The sequence below is a fragment of the Microtus ochrogaster genome, chromosome 8 (genome assembly GCF_000317375.1).
Source record: "Microtus ochrogaster isolate Prairie Vole_2 chromosome 8, MicOch1.0, whole genome shotgun sequence".
NCBI lineage: Eukaryota > Metazoa > Chordata > Mammalia > Rodentia > Cricetidae > Microtus > Microtus ochrogaster.
In genome coordinates, this window is record NC_022015.1 from 46,627,814 (window position 1) to 46,643,500 (window position 15,687).

The 15,687-nt window shown below is 46.4% G+C and overlaps 1 protein-coding gene across 1 annotated transcript in view; it reads left to right on the top strand.

The window, feature by feature from the left end:
* Gna14 (G protein subunit alpha 14) overlaps positions 1-15,019 on the top strand; it is a 142,571-nt gene extending 127,552 nt beyond the window's left edge. The window contains exons 3-7 of the mRNA XM_005352016.3: positions 4,833-4,987; positions 8,177-8,305; positions 9,643-9,772; positions 12,325-12,478; positions 13,656-15,019. Of these exons, the coding sequence (XP_005352073.1) occupies positions 4,833-4,987; positions 8,177-8,305; positions 9,643-9,772; positions 12,325-12,478; positions 13,656-13,846 (759 nt within the window). The 3' untranslated portion in view covers positions 13,847-15,019. The remainder of the gene's footprint in view (positions 1-4,832; positions 4,988-8,176; positions 8,306-9,642; positions 9,773-12,324; positions 12,479-13,655) is intronic.
* Positions 15,020-15,687: the final 668 nt, after the last annotated feature.

Here is a 15,687-nt window from a genome sequence, read left to right on the forward strand (position 1 = left end):
ACATTTGAGGACAGCATGGGCTACGTAATAAATCTAAAACAAACAAGACAAGAAAAGCACACAGTAATACTCTTTAGAGAAAGTTAAAGACTGTGTGGTCTGGCATCAAGGGTGCGCCTTCAGGCTGTGTGCTGCTAACCTTGACTTTCCGCCCTCTTTTTAAGGAAAGTATTTCAAAGCCTTCTGCATAAAAACAGCTCCCGTAGAGATCTTTTCCACTCCTGTGGAAACCCTCTTTTATCTCTGAATGCCTCTTCCTTTCCTAGCAGAAGAATGAGGAGGAGGAAAAATTCTATGTTTAATTGTGTATATCTGTGAGTAGGTATGTGCATGTGAGTGCAGGTGCCTATAGAGGCCAGAAGAGGGCACTGGATACCCCTGGAGCTGTAGTCACAGCCCATTGTGAGTAGCCTGATACGGGTGCTGGGAACTGAAACTGGATTCTCTGTAAGAGCAGTAATGCTCTTAACTGATACCCCATCTCTCTAGACCTCCTTCTCTCCTTTAAGAGGGAAATTGAGTTTTGTCCTCCAAAGAACTAGAGTATAGCAGAGCAGTCGCTAGACATGGTGTGCAAAAACAACTCTCTGGTCACACGTCTGTAGGCCTAGCACCTATGACTCTCTTCTCAGACTAGAGGGTTTAATAGGCAACCATCTCCACACTCCTTCCTCCCTTTAAAATATTAATATATTTAAATGAGCATGGTATGACTGCTAATGGCCTGAGCCCTTTTGCCTTCACTAGTCTTCATTTATGTAGGGATATTAAGTTATTAACTTCCCTAGGATTGTAATGACTAAGTGAGATACTGCTCATTATAGACTCTAGAATGTCACATAATAATTATTCACTTTGTGTGATGATTTTCTTTTTAATTTATATTCTTGTACAATACATTGGAACCATAAAATTATCTACTTTTAAAAAGCAATCACTGTAGAATAAGTGACCTCTCCTAACACAAAGGAAAGAAGCTTAGCTGAACAGAGCACATACAGGACCTGTGAGCTGCGAGCCTTCATGAACTAAGGACACATCAGGCTGCTCACAGTGGTCCATGACTTCAGCTCTAGGGGATCCAGTGCCCTCTGCTGGCCTCTGCTGAAAGTCTCCTGTGTCCAGGCCTGAGCTAAGCATGTTATATTTGCTGGTGCCAACAACAGCCCTGGAAAGTGGAAATGTTTTGACATGGAAGACCCACATAGTCTGCTCCACACCAGTCTAAACCTGTTGGAACCAGTTTGAACTGGTCAGGACCAGTCAGAACTGGTTTGAGCTGGTTGGAACCAGTCGGAACTGGCCTAGACCAGTCTGAACCGGCTGGAACTGGTTTGAGCAGGTCAAAACCGATTGGGACTGGTTTGAACTGGTTGGAACTGGTTTGAACTGGTCGTAACCAGTTTGAGCCGGTCTAAATTGATTGGAACCAGCATGAACTGATCAAGGCTGGTTTGAATCGGTCTGAACCGGTTTTAATCGGCCGGAACCAGTTTGAGCTGGTTGTGGCCGGTTTGGGCCGGCCTGAACTGGGTGGGACTGGTTTGAGCTCGTGGGAACTGGTTTAAACTGGTCGTGACTGGTTTGAGCCGGTCTGAACCAGTTGGGGCAGGTTTGACCTGGTCTAAACCAGTGGGAATGGCGTTGAACTGGTTGGGACCAGTCAGAACTGGTTTGAGCAGGTTGGAACCGGTCGGAACTGGCCTAGACCGGTCTGAACTGGTCGGGCCCAACCTAAACTGGTCAGAACCGGTTTGAACCGTTTGGGACCTGGTCGAACTAGTTGGAGCCAGTTTGAACCCATCTGAACTGGCCTAAACTGGTCTGAACAGGTTGGGGCCGGTTTGAGCAGGTCTAAACCGGTCGGAATTGGTTTGAACTAGTTGTAACAGGTTTGAGCCAGTTTGAACCGGTTTGCGTGTCAGGAACAGTGAGACGAACCCAACTGAAGACAGGAAGGGACCAGCGGGAAGCAGAATCCCCGTGTTTTCTCAATGGCTGCCAGGCATAGAGGGCCATGGATGGCTAGAATGCCATTTCCTGCCCAGCTCCAGTTTCCAGTGCCTTTGCTCCCCTGCCTGTGAGTTTTCTTGATGCATGCTCAGGAGGAAGGAGATGCTCAGAAGCAGTAGAAGTATCTGCAAGAATTCTGGAACTGTGCCTGGCCCTAAGGTGGGCTTGAAGCCGAGAAGTCCAGATACGGGCTCTGGCCTGTTGCTTCTCAATGCTGCTTCTTCAGTGTGGCTCTGCCTAGCTGCAATTGTTCAACAGAGGGGTTTCCCTCCATATGCCGTTGGTTGTTCATGAAACCTGCTTTAGGATGTAGTTGGTTTGTTTTACTTTTGGGGTGGGGGTCTGCCATCTATCTCCCAAATAAATACAAGGAGACTTATTCTTATTTATGAATGCCCGGGCTTAGCTTGGCTTGTTTCTAGCCAGTTTTTCTAACTTAAATTAACCTGTTTCTCTTTAACTATGATTTTTGTCTCTGGAGTTTTTGCCTTTCTTAATTCTATATGTCTTTCTTCCCTTTGTACTCCACGGCTTGTTTTGTGGCTGGTAGCTGGCCTCTGTCATCCTTCTCTTATTCCTCCCTCCTTTCAGCCTAGATTTCTCCTCCTATTTATTCTCTCCACCTGCCACCCTACCTAGTTCTCTTCCCTGCCTAGTTATTGCCTGTTGAGCTCTTTATTAGAGCAATCAGGTGTTTTAGACAGGCAAACTAACAGCTTCAGAGTTAAACAAATGCAACATAAAAGGATGCAACACATCTTTGCATCATCAAACAAATATTTCACAACATCCAGGAGATGGGAATGATTTAGAATTGTGTAGAAGTCCTCTTTGGAGGCAGGTCACTGGCTTCTAGTAGTCTAGGTAGAATTGGGGTGGGGTGTCCACCTCCGCTGAGGTCAACATGACGTCTGGGATGTCATGTTCATTGGCCCTGAGCTGATTGACACAACATAAAGACTTTATAAAAAGCAAGCAGTTTGGTATTAAACCTCTGGGCAACTAGTACACACCACCATGGCTTCCTTAAAAAGTAATTCAAGTGAAAAAGTTAGAAAATTCTCTATATTTTGTAAAAAGAATCAAAATGAGAACCTTTTCAGTGTTTCCCGCTGGGTGGTGCTTTCATTTCGCTCCAGGATTCTAGTCCCAGGACAGGGCCCCAGCCCAACTTAGCCCTGGCAGGCCATTGCTCTTTGGAAGTCTTAGAGTGGATACATTTGTATAGATAGAATACCCCTCCCCTCCCTTTCTCCCTCTTCTCTCTCTGTCTCTCTTTCTTCCTCCCTTCCCCTCCTCCTCTCCTTCTCCCCTCATACTCACTGAGTTCATTTTTCTATGGTTCTTCTCCCCCACTCTGGATGTCTGTGAGCATCTTCTCTGTGGGACCGTCAGGTTGAATGTGAGAACAGCTTAAGATGTTTTCCAGTTACATTCTTGTACCTGTTAGGACCCAGTGCAGTCATTCCTTCGTAAAGCAGACCCCCGGATGACTGATTCAGGAATCGAGGGACAGTGGTGTGCTGTGTGGATGCATTTAGTTATCCAGCTGTTTCTGGGATTAGCAAGCATTGTTTTGTGAATGGCCATGGGGGTGTTTAAAGCCTTACACATCTGGGTTCTGACCAGCAACTTGGCACTGTTGTGGTCAGCGTGAAAGGAGGCAGTGTGACAGGCACGGCTGTTCACACACTGGGTCGGGGGCTGGATTTGGCCACCAGTTGTAGTTTTACTGGCTACATTAGAATTATAGAGGCGTCACCGTGGCAAAGAGGTTTCGTGAGTCTGTAAGTGGGACAGTCCTTGCTCAGCTTTCACCCAGCTCCACTTCCTTTTCCATGTGAGTTCAAGAAGCCAGGTATCCCTGCCTCCTCCACACTCAGTGGGTACTTTGACCAATCCTGGCTCATGAACTTTCTCTAGAAGTGATGTCTTCTCCGCGTAGACCGGCTCACAGAACTTCCTGCCCACTGGTCCACATTCTTCTTCCTTGTCTGCAGGTGTGGAGGACTCCAGGGCCTCCATCACTCTCTCTGACTAACGACATTGGGAGGACTTGATGCAGAGGCTCCTGTGAGGTGGATATGTGCTGGTTTTGTAAGTGAGAAATAGTTACTGGGTGTATGCTCTCACAGAGCTCCCGGCTGTAATCATTAGTGTGATAATAGAGCAATAATTGTGTAATCAACGCAGTCTAGAGATTAGTGTGCAAAGCAGGTGCTTTGGGAGCGGTTCCTCGGTGCACAGTGATTCACGGGACTATATGGTTGGAATGTGGGAACTTGCTGTTGAGTGGAAGCTTTCTGTTGAACCTAATGCTGCTCTGCAAAGTAAAATCCACTTCAAAGAATTAAATAAAATGAAAAAGAAAAAGACTTAGGGAAGAGAAAAATATCCGGCTGACAATTAGCATTGATTTTTCATTCTCAGAGATAGTGTGCCCCTGTTCTTATACCCGGGGACGGGAGGGGGGGCACTTCTACCACACAACCCTGCTGCGCCACCAATGCAACCATTTGTGTATACACTGGCTTACACAGATGTTGTAATGAGCAGACGGCACCGCAGACATGTCTCTGTTCACTATTGAGCAGCTGCCTCAGTATCGCGGGACTTGAGGTGCAAATCTGGTGTCATCTGCGGTTTACCTCCCCAGACTGTGCAATCAAATTGCTCCACGCAGTCTACCAGTTTCTGAGGACTTGCTGCGCACAGCCCCGTACCTATCGGAACCCTCCACCCAGGATCCAGGGCAAGATTATCCCCACATCTGCTAGCCTGGCCTTTGCTTAATGCAATGTTTTCTTTCCTTCGACTAGGAAAATGCCCAGATCATCAGAGAAGTGGAAGTAGACAAAGTCTCGGCACTCTCCCGGGACCAGGTGGCAGCCATCAAGCAGCTGTGGCTGGATCCGGGAATCCAGGAGTGTTACGACAGGAGGCGGGAATACCAGCTGTCAGACTCCGCTAAGTAGTGAGTACTCCGCCCCGACACAGCCGCAGCCACACTGCTCTTAGGCCAACTCTGCAAGACTTCACTCCTTGCTCTGAGGAAAGGGGGTGGTCTTTCCCGACCCCTGGCTCTGACTCTTAGCATTTTCTCTCCTAATTTTCCCTGGGTTCCTATATGTACCCTAGGGTCAGTACCCACTTTTGCCCACCTAATTAAATTGGAAATTCCCTTAGCAAAATGTATCTAAGTTTTGGTGCTGGAATTGTAACTTAAGCAAAGAACACACCTGCCCTGGTGGTTCCCTTTCTTCTCGAGGTACTCCTTTGGAAACCACAGGCAGGTAGGTGTAGGCTTTACTTAAATCAGCCACTGGTCTTGTGCTACCCTCTAGTGGTAGACATCACTATCTGCAGGACCAGCACACAAAACTTTTTTTTCTTGGAGTTTTATTTATTTTTATTTTTTTTTAATTTATTTATTTATTGAGGATTTCTGCCTCCTCCCTGCCACCGCCTCCCATTTCCCTCCCCCTCCCCCGATCAAGTCCCTCTCCCTCATCAGCTTGAAGAGCCATCAGGGTTCCCTGACCTGTGGGAAGTCCAAGGACCACCCACCTCCATCCAGGTTTAGTAAGTTGAGCATCCAAACTGCCCATGCCCCCCAAAGCCAGCAATGGGGATGTTCTTTCGGGAATTCACCAAGGCCAGCTGGCCTGAGTCTGAAAAAGCATGGGATAAAAATGGAGTCGCTGAACATAGCGGACAATGAGGACTACTGAGAACTCAAGAACAATGGCAATGGGTTTTTGATCCTACTGCACACAAAACTTTTTGACCCTTTCAGAAAGTCCTACCTCTTACGTATTTTGGATCCGTAAAGCTTTAAACCATCATCCCACCAAAATCTCTATTGCACACCACCTTGGAAAGATTGCATCATTTTCCTTTCTTGAGAGTCCCCTGGGACTGTGTGTCATCCAGTAGGTGACTGAGCACACGGATTATTTCTTGGGTTGCTATCTGTTTGTACTTCTGTAGCTCATCTTTTCCCCTCCTCCTCCTCCATGGCTGTCCCTCCTCCCAGGACCATGACACCCCCACCCCCAAAACACCCGATTTCTCGTAAGTGTTGGCCTTCTCTTGAGCTAGCTCAAATCGGACAAAACAGCTGTCAGGAAAGGCATGGTTAGTGTATGTGGCTTTAGTGACCTTGCCTAGACATTCATCCCAGGCAGTGTGCAATTCATTCCAGGTTGGAACAGCTGATCCAACCACATCAGCAAAAAAAATTATGTCAGGAGCAGAAAAGAAGCCACGACGTTGGCAATGGAGAAGGGAGGAGAAAGTCTAGGGAGTCAGGGGCTGCTCTCAGCCACTCCCCACCCACATTCCCTCCCAGAAGCAGCCTGCTGTTGCTGGTGTTGGGACAGTGTTGTGGCTTTACATCCATTTGGAGAAAGCTTACCAAAACTGCTGTAGGACTAGTTCAGTGGAAATCATGAAAACTTAAGCAAGTTCACTGGGAGGCATGGAGGGATGGCTGGGGAGGTAAACGGATTATACAGAAGGCAACAGCGGTTAATAAAGGCAGACAGATGTCAGTCCTGAGAGTCAGTAGGTGTGGTGGCACAGGCTGCTATCCCCTGGGGAGGCAGGAGCAGGAGGATCTCCAGCCAGCCCGTGACCCTAGGCTAGACCCTGTCTTTAAAAAAAGGGAATAAAAGGTTGATGGTGTATGGCGTAAGTTATTTGTGCATTTTTTTGGTTCAGGCCTGTGGTTCTCTGTCATCTGCTAGTAATGTCTGCATTTTTAGATATGTATTTTTTTTTCAAGACAGGGTTTCTCTGTGTAACTTTGGTGTCTGTCCTGGAACTCACTCTTGTAGACCAGGCTGGCCTCAAACTCACAGAGATCTGCCTGCCTCTGCCTCCCGAGTGCTGGGATAAAAGGGTATGCGCCACCACCACCTGGCTTAGATTTGCATTTATACTGCCCAGGTGAGTGTACCAGATAGCATGCCGAGGGCTATGTGGCTACCAACCAACGCCCTCTAATCTCAGAAGCGGCACAGTCTGCTGTTCTAATCACTCTTCGGTTAACCAATCACTGTGGTGTGTCTCCCTTATGAAAGTGGCCCATTCATAATTTGGGGCCACTTTCAGAGTCCCCAGCAGATGCCCCAAATCACAGATGATGGCATTGTATTCTATGTTTTTCCCTATACAGACACAGCATAAGATGAACTGATAAATTAGGTATAGTGAGAGCTAGTGAGTAAAAGTTGAGCTATTTGGTTACCAACGCTGTGATCCCATGGCAATTAGTGAGATAACTGGCCCAGCTACTGAGGACTTAAAAATCACAAAAGACCTCAGGACTTAAGTGATTGTTTGAAGACACAGTCTCTAGCCCAGGCTGGCCTTGGACTCTCCATGTGTTTCTGCAGGACCCTAAACTTCTGATCCTGTTACATCTACCTCCTGAGTGCTGGGATTGCAGGCATGCGCCACCATGTTGTAAGAGGTGCTGGCTTTAACCCAGTGCTGTGTGCATGCTAGGCAAGTACTCTGAAAACTGAGCTACACTCCCTGGTGAAGTGTATTTTAAAGGCATTCTTTTATTTGACTTTAGAAAAAAAAAAACACATGTATTTTAAAGTCAGAACTTTACTACACATAAATACCAAATACCATGAGACAAACTTTGGATTATTTTAGATGCCTCACTTTCCAGGGTTCTTAACAGGAAAATGCTCTTATTTTGAGAGAATTGTTTCATGTCCTGTTTGAAGACTGCGTATTTTCATAGAAGCTGTTCTTATCACTGATCGGAGCCTTCGGAGAACAATGTCTATTTATTAATGTTCTTGGGTGGAGGCAAGTGGGTGGGTCTGGCGGGTGAGGGGCCAGTATCGTCTCCCCCCTCCTTGGTCTCTAGGTTGCTGCTTCTCTCATGGCCACAGAGATGATGCAGCTGGGAACTGGGATGGGGTGGCCTGCATTCTCAGAAGGCTTCCAGATTTACCTGAGTCCTGACCCCTTCAGAACGGTCTTGGGAGGATCGAGGCCTGGCATAGTCACCTCTGCATGCTATTGCTGGCTTCCAAGTCTTGTGGGGGCCCTGTGGTCGGGGAGGACTTCCCTTGAGCAAGGAAGGCTGCTTTCCTTTCTCACAACGGAGCCTCAGCGTCTCAACTCTTTAATGTCACAGTTACCTGACTGACATTGACCGAATCGCCATGCCCTCCTTCGTGCCAACGCAACAGGATGTCCTTCGTGTTCGGGTGCCCACCACCGGCATCATAGAATATCCATTTGACTTGGAGAACATCATCTTCCGGTAAGTCTGTCTCCCAGACAGAGGCCTTTAAGGGTCAGTCTGTTCGGGGGACATGTCCTGAGGGGTGTGTGTGTGTGTGTGTGTGTGTGTGTGTGTGTGTGCGTGGTGTGCAGGAGTCACTGGAGATGACGACGGCATCAGATCCCCTGGGAATGGATCACCATGTGGGTACTCAGACACTGGACTCAGGCCCTTTGAAAAGCAACGGGAGTTCTTAACCCCCGAGCCTCCTCTCCGACCCCTCGAAGCTCCTGTATCTATTATTCCTCTATCCTTTCTAACGACGATCATTGCACACCTGTCTGGCCCTCACACACTGAGTTCAATATTATTGTTCTGTTTAGCTCTCCTTCAGCGTTGTCACGTGGAGAGGGTGGTATAAAAATACTCTTCATGTCTCATTTAATGGGAGCTCTCTCCCTAGCTGACCAGTGGGTTTAAACCTTTTTAACTCCAAAGGCTGCTTGCAACCTCCCAGGCATCTCAGAATGAGTTTGCCAGAGTTTTGGTGGCCAGGTTTTGCCTTCAGAGTCACAGGACTATGCCGCGCACCGCGGGCTCTATGCGCTAGAACCCAGTTTGTGAGCTTCTGGCAAAAGGCTGGAGGTTGAGAATACACATGTAGAGACAGACCGACACACAGACCTTCCAACACTGGTACCAAAAGCCCCTCTTTAATAGCACCGTGGAGGCTTAAATACCCTGCAGTCAATGGCCAACAGGTGAAAATCCCATCCTCTGATCCTCTTAGCTAGGCACAGCTTCTAGTAACTTCAATTAGAAGGCTCTAGACAGGGACGAGCAGTTCAAGGCCAGGGCTCAATTACTCCCAACAGGACTGGGTTGAAATGCGTGCACCTCCACCGAGTGGCTCACAGCTACCTGCAACTCCAGCTCCAGGAGACCCAATGTCCTCTTTTGGCCTCCGGTCCCCGGTCTCATGTGCATGTCACATACACACACATACACACACAGTCCTGAAAGACAGAATACAAATCATACATTTAAATACAGGACCTGCAGAAGAGGTCCCAGGAAGATGGCTTGCCCTTGTCCCTTTTGTGCCCTAGGACTCCGTGTGGGCGGTTGGAGTAAAGGGCTTCCGCAGCAGGTTCTTACCCAGCATCCCCAGGAAGGCTCCATCTGAGTCCTTTGCTTGGAATCCACCAATGGTTCCCCACTGCCCAGGGCAGCACCGTTCCAACACTAACCTTAAGAACCCCTTCCCTCCGAATCACCGAGGACCGCAAAGGTTACTAACTCCGTGGTGTAAAGACCTGCAGCCCTTTTCCCGGAGCTGTTCATTCCACCTCTGACCATCTCTCTCCGCTGAGCAGGATGGTGGATGTTGGTGGCCAGCGCTCTGAGCGACGGAAGTGGATCCACTGCTTTGAGAGCGTCACGTCCATCATTTTCTTGGTTGCTCTGAGTGAATATGACCAGGTCCTGGCCGAGTGTGACAATGAGGTATGTTGCCGGGGTGGGGTGGTAACTGTGGAAGATGGTCTTAGTTCTTCAGTTTTCTAGAAGCCGGCGCTCAGGTGTCTGTTACTAATGCAGCCGACTGGTGTACTGCAGACCCATGTCCAAAGTCCCCTGCAACTTAAATACTGTCACAGGTCACTTAACAACAAAATACATCCTGAGACAGACCTCATCAGATTTCAGAGCCAAGTTTGGTGCCGCAGCACTCAGGAGGCGAAGACAGGCAGATCTCCGAGAGTCCCTGGCTAGCCAAGGCTCCATAGTCTTAAAAAAAAAAAAAACCCAAACTAAACAAGACAAGAAACAAACAACTAAAAAAGCACAAACCAACCAACCAGAAGAGACTTCATCTTCGTGTGACGAACTTAAATGGTGCAGCCTACTGCATACTGAGACCAGAACCCTAGATCCAAACTAGTTGCCCAGAATTTCCCAAGGAACATTTCCTGAGTCAAATACCAGACTCTGATTAGCTGACTGATGGTGGGTATGGTCTGAGAGTAAGGATGTTCACAAAGTCGTCCTCCCCACCCCAGGTAAAGGTCATGGGTCATGAAGGGTGGAAAACAGGAAAAAGCAGACTGGGTCAAGAGAGCTCAGTTTACCAAGCCAGCCCTTAGAAACCATGTAAAAATCCAACCTACATACACAAAGCTAAGGTTCTTACTGCTGGTGGCATGTTGGTAAAAAAAATTACGGCCTTTTGGGTCCTGCGCTACAGTTATATTTGTTGGGTTCCAATGGGGGTAGTTTCATTTCCAAGTCCCTTCAGAGACCCTAATACATACAGTATTGTCTAACATTTCTCCCCCATCCCACCTCTTTCAAGACTGGGTCTTGTCCAGTTTAAGCTGGCCCCAAAGTGACTATGAAGCAAAGGGTAACCTTCACTTTATTATCCTCCAGCCTTCCACTACACCTCGTAAGTGTTGGGATTATACCTGTGCACCATTGTGTGGACTGAACCTGTGGCCTCATCATGCCCAGCCCAGTCTGTTTCTAACAGACACCATCTGAGCGGACCCTCGGCCTCCAGAGAACGCCGCTCCCAAACTAGGCTCTTAGCTGAGCTGTCAGAGCAGGCATGGCCACACATGGAGCAGTTCAGAGATTAGAGCAGCACCTGAGACTGCATCTGGCCTTACTCCCCTGCAAGGTCTCATTCAGGCATCTGGGGCTGGCCCAGTCCAGGCAGGTACTATGCCTCCTGCAAAGCTGCAAGGTGCTGTGGCTGGCTCTAGTTCCATTAGATGCTCTGACAGAAAGTGACCATGAATGTTGGTCACTTCATAAGGTTATTTTCTGAGGAATACCAATGTCCTCTTAATGTATGCAAGATTTCTTGGCTCTTGTTTCAAGGACAGGGATGTCAACCATCAGAGTGCTGCCAGGATTAAGCATTGGCCCATGAACAAATCATATCTTGTACCTCTTGAGTGAAAGCTTCTCTCCGAGGAGTTCCATTATATTAGTTAATTAGGGGAGGGGGAACGCATTTACTTGTGCCATCAAAGTAATAGCAGCTGCTGTAGCTCTCCCAAGAGGAATTTCAAGAGATAGTTCTCAGCATAAAAAAATAGGAATTCTTAGGAGTTACTTGTGGTATTTCTCAGAAGAGTCAAAGGATTGTGTGTTCAGCACACCAAGAGCCCAGACCAATATTCTTAGAAATTAAACATATTTGTTTCTCCTACAAAAGTCATAGGAATCACAGGAGTTTGGAGAGCACGTAGATAGTTGTAATTCCTGCCCATTCCTTCCACCTGTAGATATGCATTGGTCCCATCTATTCTGCCATACAGATTTTTTTCCTTCAGAGATTAATTCTAGACTTTACAGAATCTCTAAAAGTGAATGAGTTAATTCTCTGATAATAACTTTCTGGACCTCAGTCTTCAGAGTGGCAGAATGCCCAGATGTGGGCTTGTAGGGAAGTACAATCATGGTGCATCCCTTTGGAGCATGTGCGGAGCTTCGATGGTTTAGGGTTGCTTCTTCCTCTAAAGGAAAGTTCTTGCTTTTTTCCTTAGGGAGAAAAAAAAACGTGTTGTTTAAAATTATTGTTCTTGAGTACAACTGTCACATGACTCATGTCTCTATGGACTTGGGAAAGTTAGATTTTTGGGATGCTGTGGTCATCCACTAAATTGGGAAGCTGGGGCAACATCCGATTTGAAAAGCATGGCTATGGTGCTCTGCAGTGTTACCTCTGTCCTGACCAGTCTAGCAGGCCTGAGGGCTCAGGGTTGTGGTCCTCCTGTGTTCCAATACTCCTGAGGCACAAGTTTGCACAAGAACCTTGTTTAGCGCAAGAGAAGAGTTAGTGCTCCAAAAATGCTGAGAAAAATCAGGTGTGTGGGGGAGGGGCAGGGTGGAAGGGCAAACGGTAGCTGGTCTGATGGGCCCGCATTCTTGCCATTATAAGAACAGTGACCCTAAGGGGAGAGGACTGATGGACGTACCCAGCCTCCTAGCATGCTGTTTCCAAGTCGTGCTTTTCTTTCTGACTTAATCCTAACTTGGTTTCTCCCTAGAACCGTATGGAAGAGAGCAAAGCCTTGTTTAAAACCATCATCACCTACCCCTGGTTTCTGAACTCATCTGTAATTTTGTTCTTAAACAAGAAGGATCTTCTGGAAGAGAAAATCATGTACTCCCATCTAATTAGTTATTTCCCAGAATACACAGGTAAGTGTTTGGGGGATGCGGCTCTCACATGAGCCATATTGACTCCCCAGCTTTCTGGGGGCCTCTCTGATGGCTCTCAAGTTCCTCCTTCAAATTATGCTTCTCATAGTGTCTTCACCTCAACACTTGCCACTGCAAGGGCCTGGATACATTTGCCAGCTCATTTGACTTACTCCACTTGACTGGTCAGGCCCCAACCTGGGAGCCTCACCTAGGAAAGCCTTCTGCACCTGTCTACAGCTTGCACTCGAGTGCCACCCCTTTCTGTTGCCCTGGCAGCCTGGTCATTCTGCTGCATATGCACTCACTCAGCTTTCTCTGGCAGAGCTGGCTCCCGCAGCTTCAGTCAGAGTACATGCTGCTTTGTGGGGTGCTGGAGTCTTCGTGTATGTAACCTGCTCAAGACAGGACAGTGCTCATGCTCACTAATCACTCCTGGCACAAGACGTCTCAAATAGCATACTCTTGAAACTGGCATTACCTGTTAAGTGTTTCGGCATACTCCTCCTTTGATTAAACACTCTGGCAGTATAGTTTCCAACTGTCAGGCTTTAAAACCAAACTAATAACATTAGTTTCTGAGCCACACCCCCCTCCCACAGCTGCCTGTCTGTACAAGTTAGTGGTTAGAAAATAAAACTAGGCCACTATTTTTAGACAAATCACTTTACAGTACAATTTTTAGATACCAGTAGACACTTTAAAAAAGACCAAACACTGGGCAAGGGAATGGCTGGTTCAGTTGGTAAAAACATTTGCTTTGGAAGCAAGCATATGACCAAGTTCAATCCTTAGAACTCACCTAAAAAAGCAGGCATGATAATGAGAATTTGTAATCACAGAGACAGGCAGACCACTGGGATTTGCTGGCCAGTCAGTCTAGCCTAGTTGGTGAGCTGTAGGCCAAAGAAAGATCTTTGTCAATGGAGGTGCATAGTATTCCCGACGATAACATGGAATTGTTCTCTGGGCACATGTATGTATACATGCATATATACTCCGTAAAACAGAAAATATTTTTAAAACATTTTATAGATTCATATGAAATATAATAACTATTCCAGGTAACCTTTCCTTAGGTATGAAATAAAAAGGATCTGAAATAAGAAAATACAATAAAAATGGATTATGGGAGGGCATGATGGTGAGTCTGTATCTTTATTCCTCTTATGACCAGGACCAAAGCAAGATGTCAAAGCCGCCAGGGACTTTATCCTGAAGCTGTATCAAGACCAGAATCCTGACAAAGAGAAGGTCATCTATTCTCACTTCACATGTGCTACAGACACTGAGAATATCCGCTTTGTGTTTGCTGCTGTCAAAGACACAATCCTCCAACTAAACCTCCGGGAATTCAACTTGGTGTAAATGCTGTGACCTACTCCTCCCAGACAGAGGGTGATCTCTGGGCCAGGCTCCAAGGACATTACATAGCCCACAGGGACAGAGATGGATAGTGTAACTTCAAGGACACTTGCTCTACCAACTCTTTTAAGTGTCATCAACTCTTGTCTTTACTTACCTTTTGGCTGTGAGGTCAGGCATAATTTCTGAGTTTGGTATATTATAGAATTTCAAAAGGCTACTGTGACGCCCCTCCCCCCTCTTAAACTAAAATGTTCAATCACTAACAGAGAGGACTTGTTAATTTACAGATCATGCCTTCAGACCTCTAGGATTAATTCAGGTGACTAAGAAATCTTAATAGATTTAATGCTTTTTAAATAAACCTTGAAAGATATTTCTTACATTTCTTCCCCTCACCTAACATTTGTACCAAACAACCAAAGACTTTCTATGCATCCCCCCCCGACCCTTATTATTTTAATATTTTACTTTTAAAGGCAAGGCCTTAAGTGACCCAGGCAGGCTTCCAATCCGCATCTGCTGTGTCATTGAGGATGGCCTTGATCCTCTTGCCTGGACTTCCCAAGTGTTTGTTGGAATTATTGGTGTTCAGCTAAGATTATTTTCTTTTCTGAGACAAGGTCTCATGTATTCCATGTTGGTCTCAAACATAGTACAGTCGAGGATGACCTTAAACTTCTGATTCTCCTGTCTTCATATATATATAGCCTAATTAGAGCAGGAGAGTTTTCACCCTGTTGCTAATTATTCCTGACATCAAGAGGTCTCAAACTGTATGATTTGACATTGATATTTACAGGTTAGTAAGTGCTAGGATGTATGTTAGCACGATCAGCTTATGCGATGCTTGGGATCGAACCCAGGGTGCTGTGCAAGCCCCCAGCAAAGTTTTCTTAAAAGAAAAAAAACCAGTAGTTCTATTCTTGTCAACTTTCTAAGCCAAATTAATATTATCCCATCTTCTAATTTAATTTTGCCACAATTTGGTGGTGAAGACTACGCCGCGAGGAGAAACGGACTTTAGTGCATGTGTGTATTTTAAGGTGTATGGTCAGGTCTTTATAAACTTAAGGAATGGCTAAAGCATAACTTGTTTAACAAATGTCATGTAAGCCTTGCCAAAACTGGTGGTAATCACAAATCTGCTATGTCTGAACTGTGTACACTGTGCCTTTCTGGATACTGAGAATATACTGTTCTACCAAGAGCACTGATGATGATGTGTTTCTTGGAGCTCGTGGATGGTTCTATTCAAATGAAAAATGCCACAGTCTTATCAACAACTCAGCAGTTTTCCTGTTCCCCCCTTTTGAAGTAAGTCTTCATTCATCTCTGCATGCTGGAGATCCTTCATAGCCGGCTCAGTAAACGGAGCAGATCCCGATCCCCAGGAAGTAGAGTGGTTCAGACTGAAGGCCTAGGATGGCTTTGTTTCCACTGCTCATTGGGAGGTATGTGTGTACTTAGGGTGTATCTACCACCCAGAAATTTTTAAAGGGTCTCAACTTATAAGGCTTTAGCCTTTATAACAGTGAGAAAGTGATATATATCCAAGAGGAACTGTACTTTGAATTTTGATCCTTTCTCAGGCTAATAATTTTTGGCCTGGTACTCTCTTGAGATGATGGGCAGTTGTAAGCTGCAGTTCCCAGTGAGCCAGTAACGTCATGGGGAAAGCAGTAACCCCTCGGTGGTGCACTGCTGGACTGGATGTTCCAGAGGGTCAGTATACTATTATGCATTTTCAGTCTCGATGCGTCCAGTCACTGTAGGTTTACTTAGTTGAGTCTGTATAAACATTCTCAGATTGGCTATATCTGTTGCAGAACCCCATGGTTAAA